This window comes from Schistocerca cancellata, chromosome 4, assembly GCF_023864275.1.
Source record: "Schistocerca cancellata isolate TAMUIC-IGC-003103 chromosome 4, iqSchCanc2.1, whole genome shotgun sequence".
Taxonomy (NCBI): Eukaryota; Metazoa; Arthropoda; class Insecta; order Orthoptera; family Acrididae; genus Schistocerca; species Schistocerca cancellata.
In genome coordinates, this window is record NC_064629.1 from 881,033,284 (window position 1) to 881,049,502 (window position 16,219).

Below are 16,219 nucleotides of genomic sequence, written 5' to 3' on the forward strand. Positions count from 1 at the left end.
TGGAAGGTCATGTGCATATATGAGAAACTGCAGTGGCTCTAATATTCAATCTCGTGGAACGCTACGAATGATTCTCCCCAACCAGAAAGATATTCACTCTTTACAGTTGTTTTCATTCTTCCGGAAACATTATAAATAATTGTTCCCGAGTTTTTGGATAAACTGATCTGGTGCGCCATTGACACTACACTACATCTCATTGTCAGAGAGGGCTATGAAACACTGTGCACATTTTTCGCGGAATTTGACCAGTTCTGGATCAGGATGACTGGTCAACGATTTCGGTGCCCCTTGGAGCCCAGAACAAGAATTGCTGCTACCCTAATTTGGGTGAAAGAGGGAGCAGTTCCTACAGTTTCTCCACGCGACATCTTTTCTCTAATTCAGCTGCTCATGACTGTCAGCTCAACGGACAAATGATCATGTTCGGCAGTACTGGGCGTATCCTTATACACTCCTGGAAATGGAAAAAAGAACACATTGACACCGGTGTGTCAGACCCACCATACTTGCTCCGGACACTGCGAGAGGGCTGTACAAGCAATGATCACACGCACGGCACAGCGGACACACCAGGAACCGCGGTGTTGGCCGTCGAATGGCGCTAGCTGCGCAGCATTTGTGCACCGCCGCCGTCAGTGTCAGCCAGTTTGCCGTGGCATACGGAGCTCCATCGCAGTCTTTAACACTGGTAGCATGCCGCGACAGCGTGGACGTGAACCGTATGTGCAGTTGACGGACTTTGAGCGAGGGCGTATAGTGGGCATGCGGGAGGCCGGGTGGACGTACCGCCGAATTGCTCAACACGTGGAGCGTGAGGTCTCCACAGTACATCGATGTTGTCGCCAGTGGTCGGCGGAAGGTGCACGTGCCCGTCGACATAGGGACCGGACCGCAGCGACGCACGGATGCACGCCAACACCGTAGGATCGTACGCACTGCCGTAGGGGACCGCACCGCCACTTCCCAGCAAATTAGGGACACTGTTGCTCCTGGGGTATCGGCGAGGACCATTCGCAATCGTCTCCATGAAGCTGGGCTACGGTCCCGCACACCGTTAGGCCGTCTTCCGCTCACGCCCCAACATCGTGCAGCCCGCCTCCAGTGGTGTCGCGACAGGCGTGAATGGAGGGACGAATGGAGACGTGTCGTCTTCAGCGATGAGAGTCGCTTCTGCCTTGGTGCCAATGATGGTCGTATGCGTGTTTGGCGCCGTGTAGGTGAGCGCCACAATCAGGACTGCATACGACCGAGGCACACAGGGCCAACACCCGGCATCATGGTGTGGGGAGCGATCTCCTACACTGGCCGTACACCACTGGTGATCGTCGAGGGGACACTGAATAGTGCACGGTACATCCAAACCGTCATCGAACCTATCGTTCTACCATTCCTAGACCGGCAAGGGAACTTGCTGTTCCAACAGGACAATGCACGTCCGCGTGTATCCCGTGCCACCCAACGTGCTCTAGAAGGTGTAAGTCAACTACCCTGGCCAGCAAGACCTCCGGATCTGTCCCCCATTGAGCATGTTTGGGACTGGATGAAGCGTCGTCTCACGCGGTCTGCACGTCCAGCACGAACGCTGGTCCAACTGAGACGCCAGGTGGAAATGGCATGGCAAGCCGTTCCACAGGACTACATCCAGCATCTCTACGATCGTCTCCATGGGAGAATAGCAGCCTGCATTGCTGCGAAAGGTGGATATACACTGTACTAGTGCCGACATTGTGCATGCTCTGTTGCCTGTGTCTATGTGCCTGTGGTTCTGTCAGTGTGATCATGTGATGTATCTGACCCCAGGAATGTGTCAATAAAGTTTCCCCTTCCTGGGACAATGAATTCACGGTGTTCTTATTTCAATTTCCAGGAGTGTATGACCAGAGGTGGGAACACGTTATGCCCTCAGAAACATTATCGAGCGTGGTCGTTTTAGTAGTCCATTTGTTACGGTGTGAAATAATTTTGCATGGACCTACTGACCTCCAGATCTTTGAACACGATACACTCAACGGTCAATTTTACTGTGAAACTGTACTCTTTCCCCATGGCCGTCTTTTCAGGGCAGCATTTGGGCCTGACTTCAGGTTTATGGACGACCGTGCGCTGCCGCATCGAGCAGAGCAGATGGAGGGATTCCTGGAACGAGAGGATATTCGTGCCCACGACTTAAAGTCCGTCAATCACGTGTGGGATGCGTTGGAGAGGCGTATTCCAGCACGTCCACATTCACCAACGACCATCCAACAGTTGTCAATCGCGCTGGTGGAGTAACGGAACGTCCTACCATAAGAACTTACCAGACTTGTGGCCAGGATGGGAGCACGTTGCTGAGCATGCGATACCGTCCGTGGTGGACAACCAAGTTCCGCTTTCTGAAATGTGCAGGGGGCGACCGTAAATCGTGTATGTAATTATTGTCTTTGAGTAAAAGTGTCATTTCTGTTCGTCCCTCTGCATATTTCTTTCATTTACCTTCTTTACTATACTATACGGTAGCAGCTAGTTCTACGTACGATTCAAGTTTCATTGAGCTGTGTTGCTTGGCATTGACACATGATTCGAAATTTACTTTCGTCCTTAAGTTTTGCACACCATTGTGGTTCGGCATGGTTCGTGACTGAGATGTCGCCAGGCTTTGTACATGATGTGTATCGTCTTCGAATATCTCGGGTTATAACAGCGAATACACGGACTTCAGTGGAAACAGTCACTACACATGTTGTTGTTGGTCAACATAAAGTGGTGCGTATAATTTTCATCCCGAACCATCTACTAGGTATGAGACACCTCCGCTTACAACACGTTGCAGACCGTAGAGACTAGCATGACTTAGAATACCGCCACTGGGCTCTCGGACCTGGGGAAACCATCGTCTAGACTGGAATGAGATTTTCACTCTGCAGCGAGACTCGAACTCGGGACCTTTGCCTTTCGCGGGCAAGTGCTCTACCATCTGAGCTACCGAAGCACGACTCACGCCCGGTCTCACAGCTTAAGCTGCCTGCGAAAGGCAAAGGTCCCGAGTTCGAGTCTCGGTCGGGCACACAGTTTTAATCTGCCAGGAAGTTTCATATCAGCGCACACTCCGCTGCAAAGTGAAAATCTCATTCTGGAAACATCCCCAGGCTGTGGCTAAGCCATGTCTCCGCAGTATCCTTTCTTTCAGGAGTGCTAGTTCTCCAAGGTTCGCAGGAGAGCTTCTGTAAAGTTTGGAAGGTAGGAGACGAGATACTGGCAGAAGTGCTGCTGTGAGACCGGGCGTGAGTCGTTCTTCGGTAGCTCAGATGGTAGAGCACTTGCTCGCGAAAGGCAAAGGTCCCGAGTTCGAGTCTCGGTCGGGCACACAGTTTTAATCTGCCAGGAAGTTTCATCGTCTAGACTGATGATCCGCGATACACGCAGACGAATGGAAGTTCATTGAAGACCACAAGAGGTGATATATCTAGTTGCCCAACAGTGCATTGTTAAGGAAAGTGACGGACTTCTTCTCGCGTGGAGAATGTTTACGTGAGTTGAAATGAGTTCCCTGATACTTTTGCCACAGGAAGAATGCTTTGATGCGCTTTCCGCTTATTGAGGTTGCTTGTGTGGCACTCCAGATCACTTGAACTCATTCCTACTGAACACATCTGGGAGGGCATGTACGGATTTAGAACCACTCAGCAACTTTGGCCCGGCATTTGTGCGGTTACAGATCAGCACGGCTGACCAAAATTTCGGTGTCTCTTGGAATCCAAAACAAGAATAGTCACCACCAGCGTCTGGTGAAAGTGAGAGACAATCCCTTCACGATACTAGGTATTTGTTCTCCAATTCAGCAGCTCATGACTGCCAGCTCAACGGACAAAATATTAGTTGCCCCCTTAAAAGAGCAGATGGATGGCTTTGGAACGCTGCAGGTAATTCAAAAGTGGTACCAGGCCAGAATGTGACGCTTCACCGCTGATGTCAAGTCATGGTAGTGAAGTGGTGCATATGTGCCAGTCGACTGTAAGGAGTCAGTGCAAGATGGGTCGACGTAGAGACGTAAGATAAAGGCAGAAAGGAACTACCATATATGAACGTGCCCATGATCACGCCGTGGTTGAAGCTGCCCGAATTATTGGTGTATCATCGCAGACTGTCCAATATATCCACAAATAGTGGTGTACCACTCACAGCCATGTACACAGTGTGAGGACAGTGATCATAAAAATATTCTAGCCGACAGGAACTAAGAAGAGTGCCAAGCTTATCAATGACAATCGGTTTCAAAACCGACAGGAATTGCCGCTCTCGGTGAATACAGGGCCAGCTAATTAATTCCCAAGCGAACACTGCAGAGGGACCAGCACGCAGTGGACAGCTGGTGTCACATACCTAACAAATGACCACTGATCGTAGCAGCACATAAAGCTGCAATTCTTCAATGGAACAATCAACGCAGAAAGTGGATAGCAATTTGCTGGAGGAGTGTAATATGATCCTAATTAGCCTTTTTTCAAATCATGCAAGGCGTCGAGTGCAAGAATGATGCAGTGAGATGTCTCAGTTTGTAGGTCAGGCTAATGGTGGCTCTATGGTGTTTTGGAGGAGTTTTTCGTTCCGTGACTTAGGCCCATTTATCCGAGTTACCATAACCGTGAACGAGGATGCTTATTTCAACATTCTCGGTGACCAAGTGTTGCCCTTTTTTTCCATCTTCATTATGAGTAAGCAGTGGACACTCCAGTCTTTTAACATGACAACAACAAACATACACAGTGCGTTCCATAAGTAATTCGACCAATTTTTTTCTGACGCAACGGTACACCACAGAGTGTTGTAACCGGCTGGGCTAAGTGGAGGGGGTGTTAGCTTCAAAACGCTCATTCGGTTGCGAGCTGCAGGAGAGTCAAGACGTGCGTTTCCGTCAACCCCGTTTTGAGTTTATGTAAGACGGCACAATGGATCATTCTGTAGAGCAACGGTGCGCTATCAAATTTTGCATTAAACTTGGGAAGTCCGCCACCGAAACGTTTCCATTACTCCAGCATGCCTTTGGGAATGATTGCTTGTCCAAATCACAAGTTTTCCGATGGCACAAGTCGTTCATGGAGGGCCGAGAGGAGATCACCGACGGACCTCGCAGTGGACGGCCATCAACCGCAGGAGTCGACGAAAATGTGACGCGCATGCGCGATTGTTTGAACTGTGACAGACGGCTGAGCCTTCAATTGATAGCACAAACTCTAAACATGTCAAAAACAACCGTTTTCCGCATTGTGACCGAAGATTTGAACATGAGAAAGGTGTGTGCCAAACTCGTCCCAAAAGTGTTGAACGACGAACACAAGCACATGCGAGTGCTTCGGTGCCGAGAAATGTTGGAAATGTGTGAAAATGACCATTTTTTTTAACTCAGTTATCACCGGTGATGACTCGTGAGACAAAAAGGCAGAGTTCAGAGTGGCACACCCCATCTTCGCCCCGTCCCAAGAAGGCACGCATGAGCAAGTCCAGGATCAAAACCATGCTCATTGACTTCTTTGACGTCAGAGACATTGTCCACCACGAATTCGTACCTACCGGGACTTCTACTTGGAAGTGCTCAAAAGACTGAAAACGAAGGTCTCGCGCTGCCGAAGCGACATCAAGGCCACGTAGAAAGTTCACCACGACAACGCGCAGGGTCACATCGCCTTCATTGTGAACGACTTCCTGACCAAGACCAAGACCCCATTGGTTCCCCAGCGTCCTTACAGTTCTGACCTGGCTCCCGCTGACTTCTTTTTGTTTCGTCTGTTAAAAGGAGTCATGAAAGGAAAACATTGGGACACAATTGAAAGCATCCAAGCGCATGTTACATCAGCTCTAAAGGACATTCCGGAAAAGGCATTCCATGATGCCTACCAAACATGGAAACACCGCCTCCAGAAGTGTATCGACGCAAGATGGCGCTATTTTGAAAATTTTTGATTATGTGAACAAATATATTCAATAAATGATTTTTTATGAATTTTGTCGCATTACTTATGGAACGCACCCTGTATGTTCCTGGGTTGACGAACACTCAGGCACTCTATCGCAACCTCTAAATCACGCCATCTTGGTCTGTGACTACTTGGAATATCTTGTGAAACGTAGCAATAAACATCACCACAATTTGGAGATCTGTAGGATCTAATCACCAAAGAGCGTGTTCCGTTGGATGTAGCATACCTGAAAAAAAGTCTCATGGATCTCTTTCTCGCCGAATTGAGGCCATTATTAAGTCTAGAGGCAGTGTTACACGGTGATAGCGTCATGTCTCCTGGTGGTGACTAATTTTTTGTTTGGTGTGCTTAGTTAGAAAGGCACAAAGAATGTTTTCGTGCTGTGGAAAAAAAACATAATTTTCACGTAAGGTTTTCATTTATTTGCGGCGATAGTTTATTCGGAGCACCTTCTATGAAATTTTTCTGACAGAATGACCGGGGTCTCAGCTTCTGCAATGATATTCATACAGAGGGAAAATATTCCGATGAGTTGACGTGTTGTTCCTGCTGTTACAGACTCTCAGGTGCATACACTGCGTTTTCAGCGGCTGTCTGGAGAGTGTTGGTTCCGTAGCGTGTACTGAGTCCTAAAGATCTAAAATTCTTTATTCCACCAATCAATAATCGACGTTTCCCAATCGGTGTCCCTTTTAAGTAGAAGGTAGGGAATTGTGTTCGGACTTACCTCTTCGGGCACGGCTCGGATGTTGCGGAAGCCCTTTCGAAAGACGACGAAGACCTTGCGTGCGCCGCAGCGCAGGGCGGAAGTGGCGCAGTCGAAGGCTGTGTCTCCGGCGCCCAGCACCGTCACCACGCCACGCAGCTCCGGCAGGCGCGCTCCCTGGCAGCACATGCCTGCAACAGCCCAGCGAGGCTGAAGTAGAGGAGCGACTCCACTGACCACCAAGAGGTTGCTGTACTGGGGACACGCTCGACGTAAAGGTCTTAGTCTTAGTTTCTAGCTTTAACGTACCCTAATCTCTTCTAGTTAAGTTAGTTTTTAGGATGGTAGATGTTAAAGGCATGGTGAACGACGGCCAGCGTCTTGAGGGTCATTCCAAGACCCGGGCCGCCGCCCACAACCAGGTGACCGTCAACATTATACCTATCTCTTCTCTACTCAATTCTCTCCCTTCCTTCTTTCTAAATATTTAATTCCGTTTTGTTTATTAATATCTCACTTGAATTTGTATTAGTTATAATGAGAGGCACCCGCATGCCTTGCTCATACTGTGGCATCAAGCAGTCAGGCCTGCAAGATGAGTGGTCTGCCAAGCGAGTGGACTCATTCTTATTTATCGAGTAACATGAACTCTAGTACTCACAATTAAGTTACAAGTTATTCTCCTGTTTTAATATTACGCAACGGAAACGAAAACGCACATCTGACTATTAGTAATTTACACAACTCTGACTGTTCACTACGTACTGGCAATACCACATTTTCTTTCTTATTTAACGGCTTTGATCAACACGTGGCCATCGCACTGAATATGAATGGCGCACACATTATAAATTCTGGATATCATGACAACATACTATTCGAAGGAAAAGGCCACCAATCTTTTTCTTTTCACTATCTTTTTTATTCCGATAAATTCTATAACCTAAACACATCAGTACATTTTCTACAACAATTGCACATGAGAAACTCCGCCCAGTGGGCATGGCTTTACGTTGGTGATTCTCTGTCTTACGGTCTCGTAATTATCTAACACTACAGTGCACTTTCTGGATAGGATGGTGGATCTTTTGCTATATCTCACACTTTGACTCTCACAAATATCAGCACGAAACTATCCTCCAGACCGAGCGGTACAAAAAGGAACATGCATAACCCACTGCCTCTGAACCTATCTTGCTACTCTCCCATGCAAACCACACATACTTAAATTACATGAAATACACCACACTGGCAACATGGAATACAACACAAGGAATAGTCACAATGTTATAATCACATCACTTTCAGCTTTCCCACTTCAATTAACGTTCATTCCAGTTTCACACGACACTGCCCCACTTCGTAACTTTTCTTTCCTACTATGAACTCTGGAGGATATATGCACGTCTTCCTGTGCAATGCAAGCCAAGTGGCGTTGCTGGATAGACGGCTGACTCACCTTGCTTCACTCTCAGAGTATTATAGTTTGAATCAAGCGTCACACGGAAACATAACACGCAAAGTAATATTAAGAACAAATTCATCACACACGCGAGTCCTCAACTGATACCATGGACGAGTACTTCTCCTTATCCTTTGTCTCATACACAGATTGAGACTCATACAGTACTCACCACGTGGAAGTACTCGTCTCTAATCTCAAGTCCTGCACACGCCATTTCTTAAATATTTCCAACTTATAGTACACACGCCAGTAATTCAGCTTAACTTTAGCACTCGGAAGTATTTCAACTTATTGCTACACGTGATTTCATTGTGACCGTTGGTCACTTCCGAAGATTACTACGATCCCCTTAATATTATCTGCCTGACATTTAATTCGCCCCACAAAAGTTCCTGAAATAGAGAAATTATTATTCCAGACTACTCATAAGTATTCCACATGCATACCAATCTATCCACTCTTTTGTCTTTACGGCGCACACCTAAGACAGGTCTTACCAACACAAGATCCAGCGCCAGAATGCTGAAAACATGGCCGTTCTTCAGGTCATCTCGCACCTCTGCCGAAGTGGGGGAGCACCTTGCTACCGTATTGGTAAGCCACATTTCAGGCGCTCAAAGCTCCGGTAAATTTCATCTCTTTGGTTCCAAGAAAAGGTGACCAAAGGACCGTCTCAAAGATGATCATATATTCACATTCACTATCTGTGGTTAGCAGACGACCATACATTCATTCATTTCACAGATCTCACCAAATTGGATGTAGGGATTTATTTTGTGGGAGTGCACATGTGATCAGTTAGATAAATAAATTATCCTTCTTTACTACACTGGTATCCGGCTTCGGTGTATTAAGTGAAATTGAGTTATTATTACAAAAAATATGTTGTTATGACAAGAATAACGAAGAATGTTGTACCTATTTTCAATATCGGGCGGTACTGTATCCTTTCAATAAGTTTTTCTAATGCTGCACAAAAAAGATATCAAATGGATGTAAACAAATAGAGCCCGCCTCCACGTGGCGGGACAAGGGCAACGGTGTGAGTGGGGACGGCAGCCGGTGTGGTGTTACTTTCAGTCACTCCGGAACCCAGACCCAGTCACAGCGGCTAAGTGGCAACATACGACCCACCATAAAAAAATTAGACGGTGGGTCATAAAAAATAAGCAGCTACTGAAAAAAATTATATAATGGTAAGACAGAGATTTAGGAACCAGATTTTGAATTGTAAGACATTTCCAGGGGCAGATGTGGACTCTGACCACAATCTATTGGTTATGAACTGTAGATTAAAACTGAAGAAACTGCAAAAAGGTGGGAATTTAAGGAGATGGGACCTGGATAAACTGACTAAACCAGAGGTTGTACAGAGTTTCAGGGAGAGCATAAGGGAACAATTGAAAAGAATGGGGGAAAGAAATAGAGTAGAAGAAGAATGGGTAGCTTTGAGGGATGAAGTAGTGAAGGCAGCAGAGGATCAAGTAGGTAAAAAGACGAGGGCTAGCAGAAATCCTTGGGTAACAGAAGAAATATTGAATTTAATTGATGAAAGGAGAAAATATAAAAATGCGGTAAATGAAGCAGGCAAAAAGGAATACAAACGTCTCAAAAATGAGATCGATAGGAAGTGCAAAATGGCTAAGCAGGGATGGCTAGAGGACAAATGTAAGGATGTAGAGGCTTATCTCACTAGGGGTAAGATAGATACTGCCCACAGGAAAATTAAAGAGACCTTTGGAGAAAAGAGAACCACTTTTATGAATATCAAGAGCTCAGATGGGAACCCAGTTCTAAGCAAAGAAGGGAAAGCAGAAAGGTGGAAGGAGTATATAGAAGGTCTATACAGGGGCGATGTACTTGAGGACAATATTTTGGAAATGGAAGAGGATGTAGATGAAGATGAAATGGGAGATATGATACTGCGTGAAGAGTTTGACAGAGCACTGAAAGACTTGAGTCGAAACAAAGCTCCAGGAGTAGACAACATTCCATTAGAACTACTGACAGCCTTGGGAGAGCCAGTCCTGACAAAACTCTACCATCTGGTGAGCAAGATGTATGAGACAGGCGAAATACCCTCAGACTTCAAGAAGAATATAATAATTCCAATCCCAAAAAAAGCAGGTGCTGACAGATGTGAAAATAACCGAACTATCAGTTTAATAAATCACGGCTGCAAAATACTAACACGAATTCTGTACAGACGAATGGAAAAACTAATAGAAGCCGACGTCGGGGAAGATCAGTTTGGATTCCGTAGAAATATGGGAACACGTGAGGCAATACTGACCCTACGACTTATCTTAGAAGCTAGATTAAGGAAAGGCAAACCTACGTTTCTAGCATTTGTAGACTTAGAGAAAGCTTTTGACAATGCTGACTGGAATACTCTCTTTCAAATTCTGAAGGTGGCAGAAGTAAAGTACTGGGAGCGAAAGGCTATTTACAATTTGTACAGAAACCAGATGGCAGTTATAAGAGTCGAGGGGTATGAAAGGGAAGCAGTGGTTGGGAAGGGAGTGAGACAGGGTTGTAGCCTTTCCCCGATGTTATTCAATTTATATACTGAACAAGCAGTGAAGGAAACAAAAGAAAAATTCGGAGTAGGTATTAAAATCCATGGAGAAGAAATAAAAACTTTGAGGTTCGCCGATGACATTGTAATTCTGTCAGAGACAGCAAAAGGACTTGGAAGAGCAGTTGAACGGAATGGATAGTGTCTTGAAAGGAGGATATAAGATGAATATCATCAAAAGCAAAACCAGGATAATGGAATGTATTCCAATTAAGTCGGGTGATGCTCAGGGAATTAGATTAGGAAATGAGACACTTAAAGTAGTAAATGAGTTTTGCTATTTGGGGAGCAAAATAACTGATGATGGTCGAAGTAGAGAGGATATAAAATGTAGACTGGCAATGGCAAGGAAAGCGTTTCTGAAGAAGAGAAATTTGTTAACATCGAGTATAGGATTAAGTGTCAGGAAGTCGTTTCTGAAAGTATTTGTACGGAGTGTAGCCATGTATGGAAGTGAAACATGGACGATAAATAGTTTGGACAAGAAGATAGTAGAAGCTTTCGAGATGTAGTGCTACAGAATAATGCTGAAGATTAGATGGGTAGATCACATAACTAATGAGGAAGTATTGAATAGGATTGGGGAGAAGAGAAGTTTGTGGCACAACTTGACTAGAAGAAGGGATCGGTTGGTAGGACATGTTCTGAGGCATCAAGGGATCACCAGTTTAGTGTTGGAGGGCAGCGTGGAGGGTAAAAATCGTAGAGGGAGACCAAGAGATGAATACACTGAGCAGATTCAGAAAGATGTAGGTTGCAGTAGGTACTGGGAGATGAAAAAGGTTGCACAGGATAGAGTAGCATGGAGAGCTGCATCAAACCAGTGTCAGGACTGAAGACCACAACAACAACAACAACAACAACAACAACTGAAAAAAAAGTGTACTGGGGAGTAGCTCTCCTCTCAGCACTGAGTATGCAACAGTTCGGCGTGTCACGTGACTGGACCTAGTCTCCTCTTCCACTGGTCATCGGTGTGACAGTCGATCTCAGGCAGAGTTCAAATGTGTGTGAAATCTTATGGGGCTTAACTGCTAAGGTCATCAGTCCCTAAGCTTACACACTACTTAACCTAAATTATATCCTAAGGACAAACACACACACCCATGCCCGAGGGAGGACTCGAACCTCCGCCGGGACCAGCCGCACAGTCCATGACTGCAGCGCCTAAGACCGCTCGGCTAATCCCGAGCGGCGCACAGCAGAGTGATAACGCTGCTATGTAAAGTTTGAAAAGTGTACTTAAATGGTCGGATGCAAGTCTTTCAATTGGACGCCACTTCAGCTGCTTGTTTATCTCTGATCTACACAAGTTATCCATTCGGGGGAAGGGGAACAACATTACATCCAACCCACGTCTCGTTCCTGACGACTCCTCAAATTGTTGCGAGCTGAAGGCCAAGGGCAAACTAAGACTTTCCATGGTCCAACTGCGTTCACTGAATTTCCTGGTACGCGATTTATCGCTAGATCGACAGATCCGACAGTTTGTAAAGTAGGAGAAAGGTACTGGCGGAAGTTGTGCCTGGGCATGCTCAGTCGCTAAGAGTCTTACCCACGGGAAGAAAGGTTCTTGGTTGATGTCCCAGTCTGGTACATAGTTTTAATGCTATAGAGAGTTTCAAAAACTCTGAGGTTTGCTGATGAAACTGTAGTTCTGACGCAAATGGCAAAGGACTTGGAAACCATTCGAAAGTCATGTAGTGTAGTCGAACTTAATCAAGTGGTACTGATGCAATTAGGTTAGGGAATGAGACACTAAAGGCAGCAGACGAGTTTTACTATTGGGCAGCAAAAATAACTGACGAGACAGAAGTAAAGAGGATATAAAATGTAGATAGGCAATAGTGAGGAAAACTTCTCTGAAAATAAGAATAATATTAATAGCCAACATTAATTTAAGTGTTAGTAAGCGTTTCTGAAATTATTAGTCTCGAGTGTGTCCTTATACGGAAGTGAAACGTGGGAGATAAACATTACAGACTAGAAGATTATAGGTACTATTCAAATATGTCGTTGCAGAAAAATGCTGACGATAAAAAAAAAAGATGGGTAGAAAGTATAACCTATGAAGATGTGCTTAATCGATTCGGGGGCAAAACTTGTCTAAAAAAAGAGACAGATTAACAGGAGACAACCTGTGGCATCAAGGAATATCTAATTTGTTAATGGAGGGAGGTGTCGGGGGTAAAAATTGTGGAGAGGGACCAAAGTCAACTACAGTAAGCAGGCTCAAATAGACTGTTTGCCGTAGTTATGCAGAGATGAAGTGACTTGCGCAGAACAGGCGAGCATGGAGAACTGCGTCAAACCAGGACCAAAACAACAACAGATGTTAGTGCCTGACCTATAGGACACTCATTTGCAGAGATCGCACAGATATTGGGATTTTGAAGCACCTCCTCTCTAGGCAGTAGCGTGAGTTCCACGGGTCAGACAAGTCCACCGACGCGGGAGTCATCTGAAGGCGCTGATGAATGAGTCGGACATCACGGACCGTACAATCGCGCAGACGGGCTACGGTGCAGCTAAATACTCGCTAATTCATTGCTGAGTAACAAGAACCGGCGAATATTTATGGCACGCAAACACTCAACATGTTGTAGGGTAGATAACCCACCACCCCAGGTTTACACGTCTGCTGACCACACGTCACGCAGATAAGAATGGTCTTAGGAACACCAGTGTTGGACTTCCAAAACATGTCAAAAGGTTGGCCAGACTGACAAGACATAGTACAAATTGTTGTCTAGGTTCGAGTACGTAGATTAAGATATGAGGAGACGCCAAGGAGTAGGTGCTGAAGTTTTCTTGGATAGGCAATGTTTGCGTGAGAAGTGGAGTCACTGAATGGCTGCTAGCGTCTCTTACCGACGAGCGGAACAGGAGCCTGCTGATCGATAATGTGCTTTCGTTTCCCGCCTACACCACTCTGCCGCCGGCCTTTGGCACCAGTTAGAAAGCACACTACTTCATCACTCCCAAATTTCTCAAGATAAGTTGAGGATCACTCCGCGGACATGACTGTGTCTCTACTGCCTCCAAAGTCACATGACCTTAACCCTAGTGAGAAAATCTGGGACGCTCGAAAGCTGCAGCAGGTGGCCCATTTCATGTGGCTTGTATCACACCATCGGAATCTCACAATGTCTACTGCGACTCGTAAGTACTGTCAATCTTCATCCATGCTTCGAGCATCCAGTGGCGGTGTTCAGTGCACGTGGCAGTCTTTTTACCATGTGACAAGCTGTGAGTAGAAGTACAAGTATGGGCTGTGCGCTGGGGTGGTATGACTTCTCACCATTTATTGGTTGGTTGGTTTGTTGGTTTGGGGGGGGGGGGAGGGGGGGAGAGGACCAAACAGCGAGGTCATCGGTCCCATCGGATTCCCTTTCAAAGGAACGATCCTGGAATTTGCCTGAAGGGATTTAGGGAAATCACGGAAAACCTAAATCAGGATGGTCGGACGCGGGTTTGAACACCATTCAGTATCCAGCACTGAACTGACGAGTCATTTTCTGCCGCGTGGAACGTTTGTCCGCTGTTATGCGAAGAGAATTCATAAAGTAAAGGCGATGTTTAAAAACAAACGTTTTATTTGGAAAAAATCACTGCAAGTAACATAATTTTTCCAAACAATCTCCCTCAACCTGTAAAATCTTGGTCTACCCCTTGACAAGCTTCCTAACTTCGCCCTGTAAAAAGATTTGTGGCATCGTGCACACCCACTTTTGCAATGCCTCCACAAACTCATCATCCGATGAAAACTTGGATTCGTCAGACCAAAAAGGTGGATCTCACTTGTAGGTAAATCAGGATTGTAAGGTGGGTGCTTCAGTAGCACAAAATCAAGATTTTTAGTGCAACAGATTGTTTCCCCATCTGTATGAGAGCGAGAATTACCCTGTAGGAATATCACCCCTTCATAAATCTACCCTCTCCTCTTCGTTTTGATTTTGGACTTCATATCTCGCTGTAGCTCACATTAGCTGTAACTGTTCACAGATCGATTTTTGGGAGAGTAATGCATCAACAACGGACCTTACATATCCCAAAACACAGTCATCCTCAACTTTCCTGCAAAAGCTTCACCTCTGAACTTCTTTGCTCTAGGCGAAGACGGATATTTCCACATTATTCTCTCCCGATTATCTGTAATTCTTAATGTTTGACTCACGTCTCATCATCGGTTAATATGTGACTGAGAAAGTCTTTTTGTTCATGTTCAAAACACCTTAAACTGATTACGACATTTCCAAACGATCCTGTTTGTATGTGTCGGCTGGTGTGGTACGCATGGAGTACAAACTTTCGATGGTGACAAGAATCAGGAATGATTGCAAATGTTAAACCACAGCTAATGTTCAACTCATGTGAAATATTCTATAATTTCATGTCGTGTACACGGCTCGATACATGAATACCTCCACTAGCTTGTAACACACCATCGGCATATTGCCATGTTTACCGCGACTCCTAAGTAGTGGCAACCTTCTTCCATGTTTCGAGCAACTGTCTCGATGTTCCTGTTGAAACGACTCAATGGAGTCGCTCCATAAAGCTATTGCCAGTGACGGTGTCTCCCGGACACCTTCCATGTCTTATTTCACTGAATGTTCCCCACACTCCCTTGAGGAGGCTGAGCAGAACGCATTAGATGAGACTGTTCATGTTTGACGCCAGTGTAGGTTGCCGTCTGTGACCGTTACCCAATGATCAAGTAGAAATTTCATGTCATAATTAAATTCTGTAAATATACACTCCTGGAAATGGAGAAAAGAACACATTGACACCGGTGTGTCAGACCCACCATACTTGCTCCGGACACTGCGAGAGGGCTGTACAAGCAATGATCACACGCACGGCACAGCGGACACACCAGGAACCGCGGTGTTGGCCGTCGAACGGCGCTAGCTGCGCAGCATTTGTGCACCGCCGCCGTCAGTGTCAGCCAGTTTGCCGTGGCATACGGAGCTCCATCGCAGTCTTTAACACTGGTAGCATGCCGCGACAGCGTGGACGTGAACCGTATGTGCAATTGACGGACTTTGAGCGAGGGCGTATAGTGGGCATGCGGGAGGCCGGGTGGACGTACCGCCGAATTGCTCAACACGTGGGGCGTGAGGTCTCCACAGTACATCGATGTTGTCGCCAGTGGTCGGCGGAAGGTGCACGTGCCCGTCGACCTGGGACTGGACCGCAGCGACGCACGGATGCACGCCAAGACCGTAGGATCCTACACAGTGCCGTAGGGGACCGCACCGCCACTTCCCAGCAAATTAGGGACACTGTTGCTCCTGGGGTATCGGCGAGGACCATTCGCAACCGTCTCCATGAAGCTGGGCTACGGTCCCGCACACCGTTAGGCCGTCTTCCGCTCACGCCCCAACATCGTGCAGCCTGCCTCCAGTGGTGTCGCGACAGGCGTGAATGGAGGGACGAATGGAGACGTGTCGTCTTCAGCGATGAGAGTCGCTTCTGCCTTGGTGCCAATGATGGTCGTATGCGTGTTT

At 46.3% G+C, this 16,219-nt stretch overlaps 1 protein-coding gene across 1 annotated transcript in view; it reads right to left on the reverse strand.

The window, feature by feature from the left end:
• The window catches only part of LOC126185038 (dihydropyrimidine dehydrogenase [NADP(+)]), a 330,209-nt gene that overhangs the window by 139,574 nt on the left and 174,416 nt on the right, over positions 1–16,219 (reverse strand). Inside the window, exon 8 of the mRNA XM_049927785.1 lies at positions 6,685–6,854. Within this exon, the coding sequence (XP_049783742.1) occupies positions 6,685–6,854 (170 nt within the window). The remainder of the gene's footprint in view (positions 1–6,684; positions 6,855–16,219) is intronic.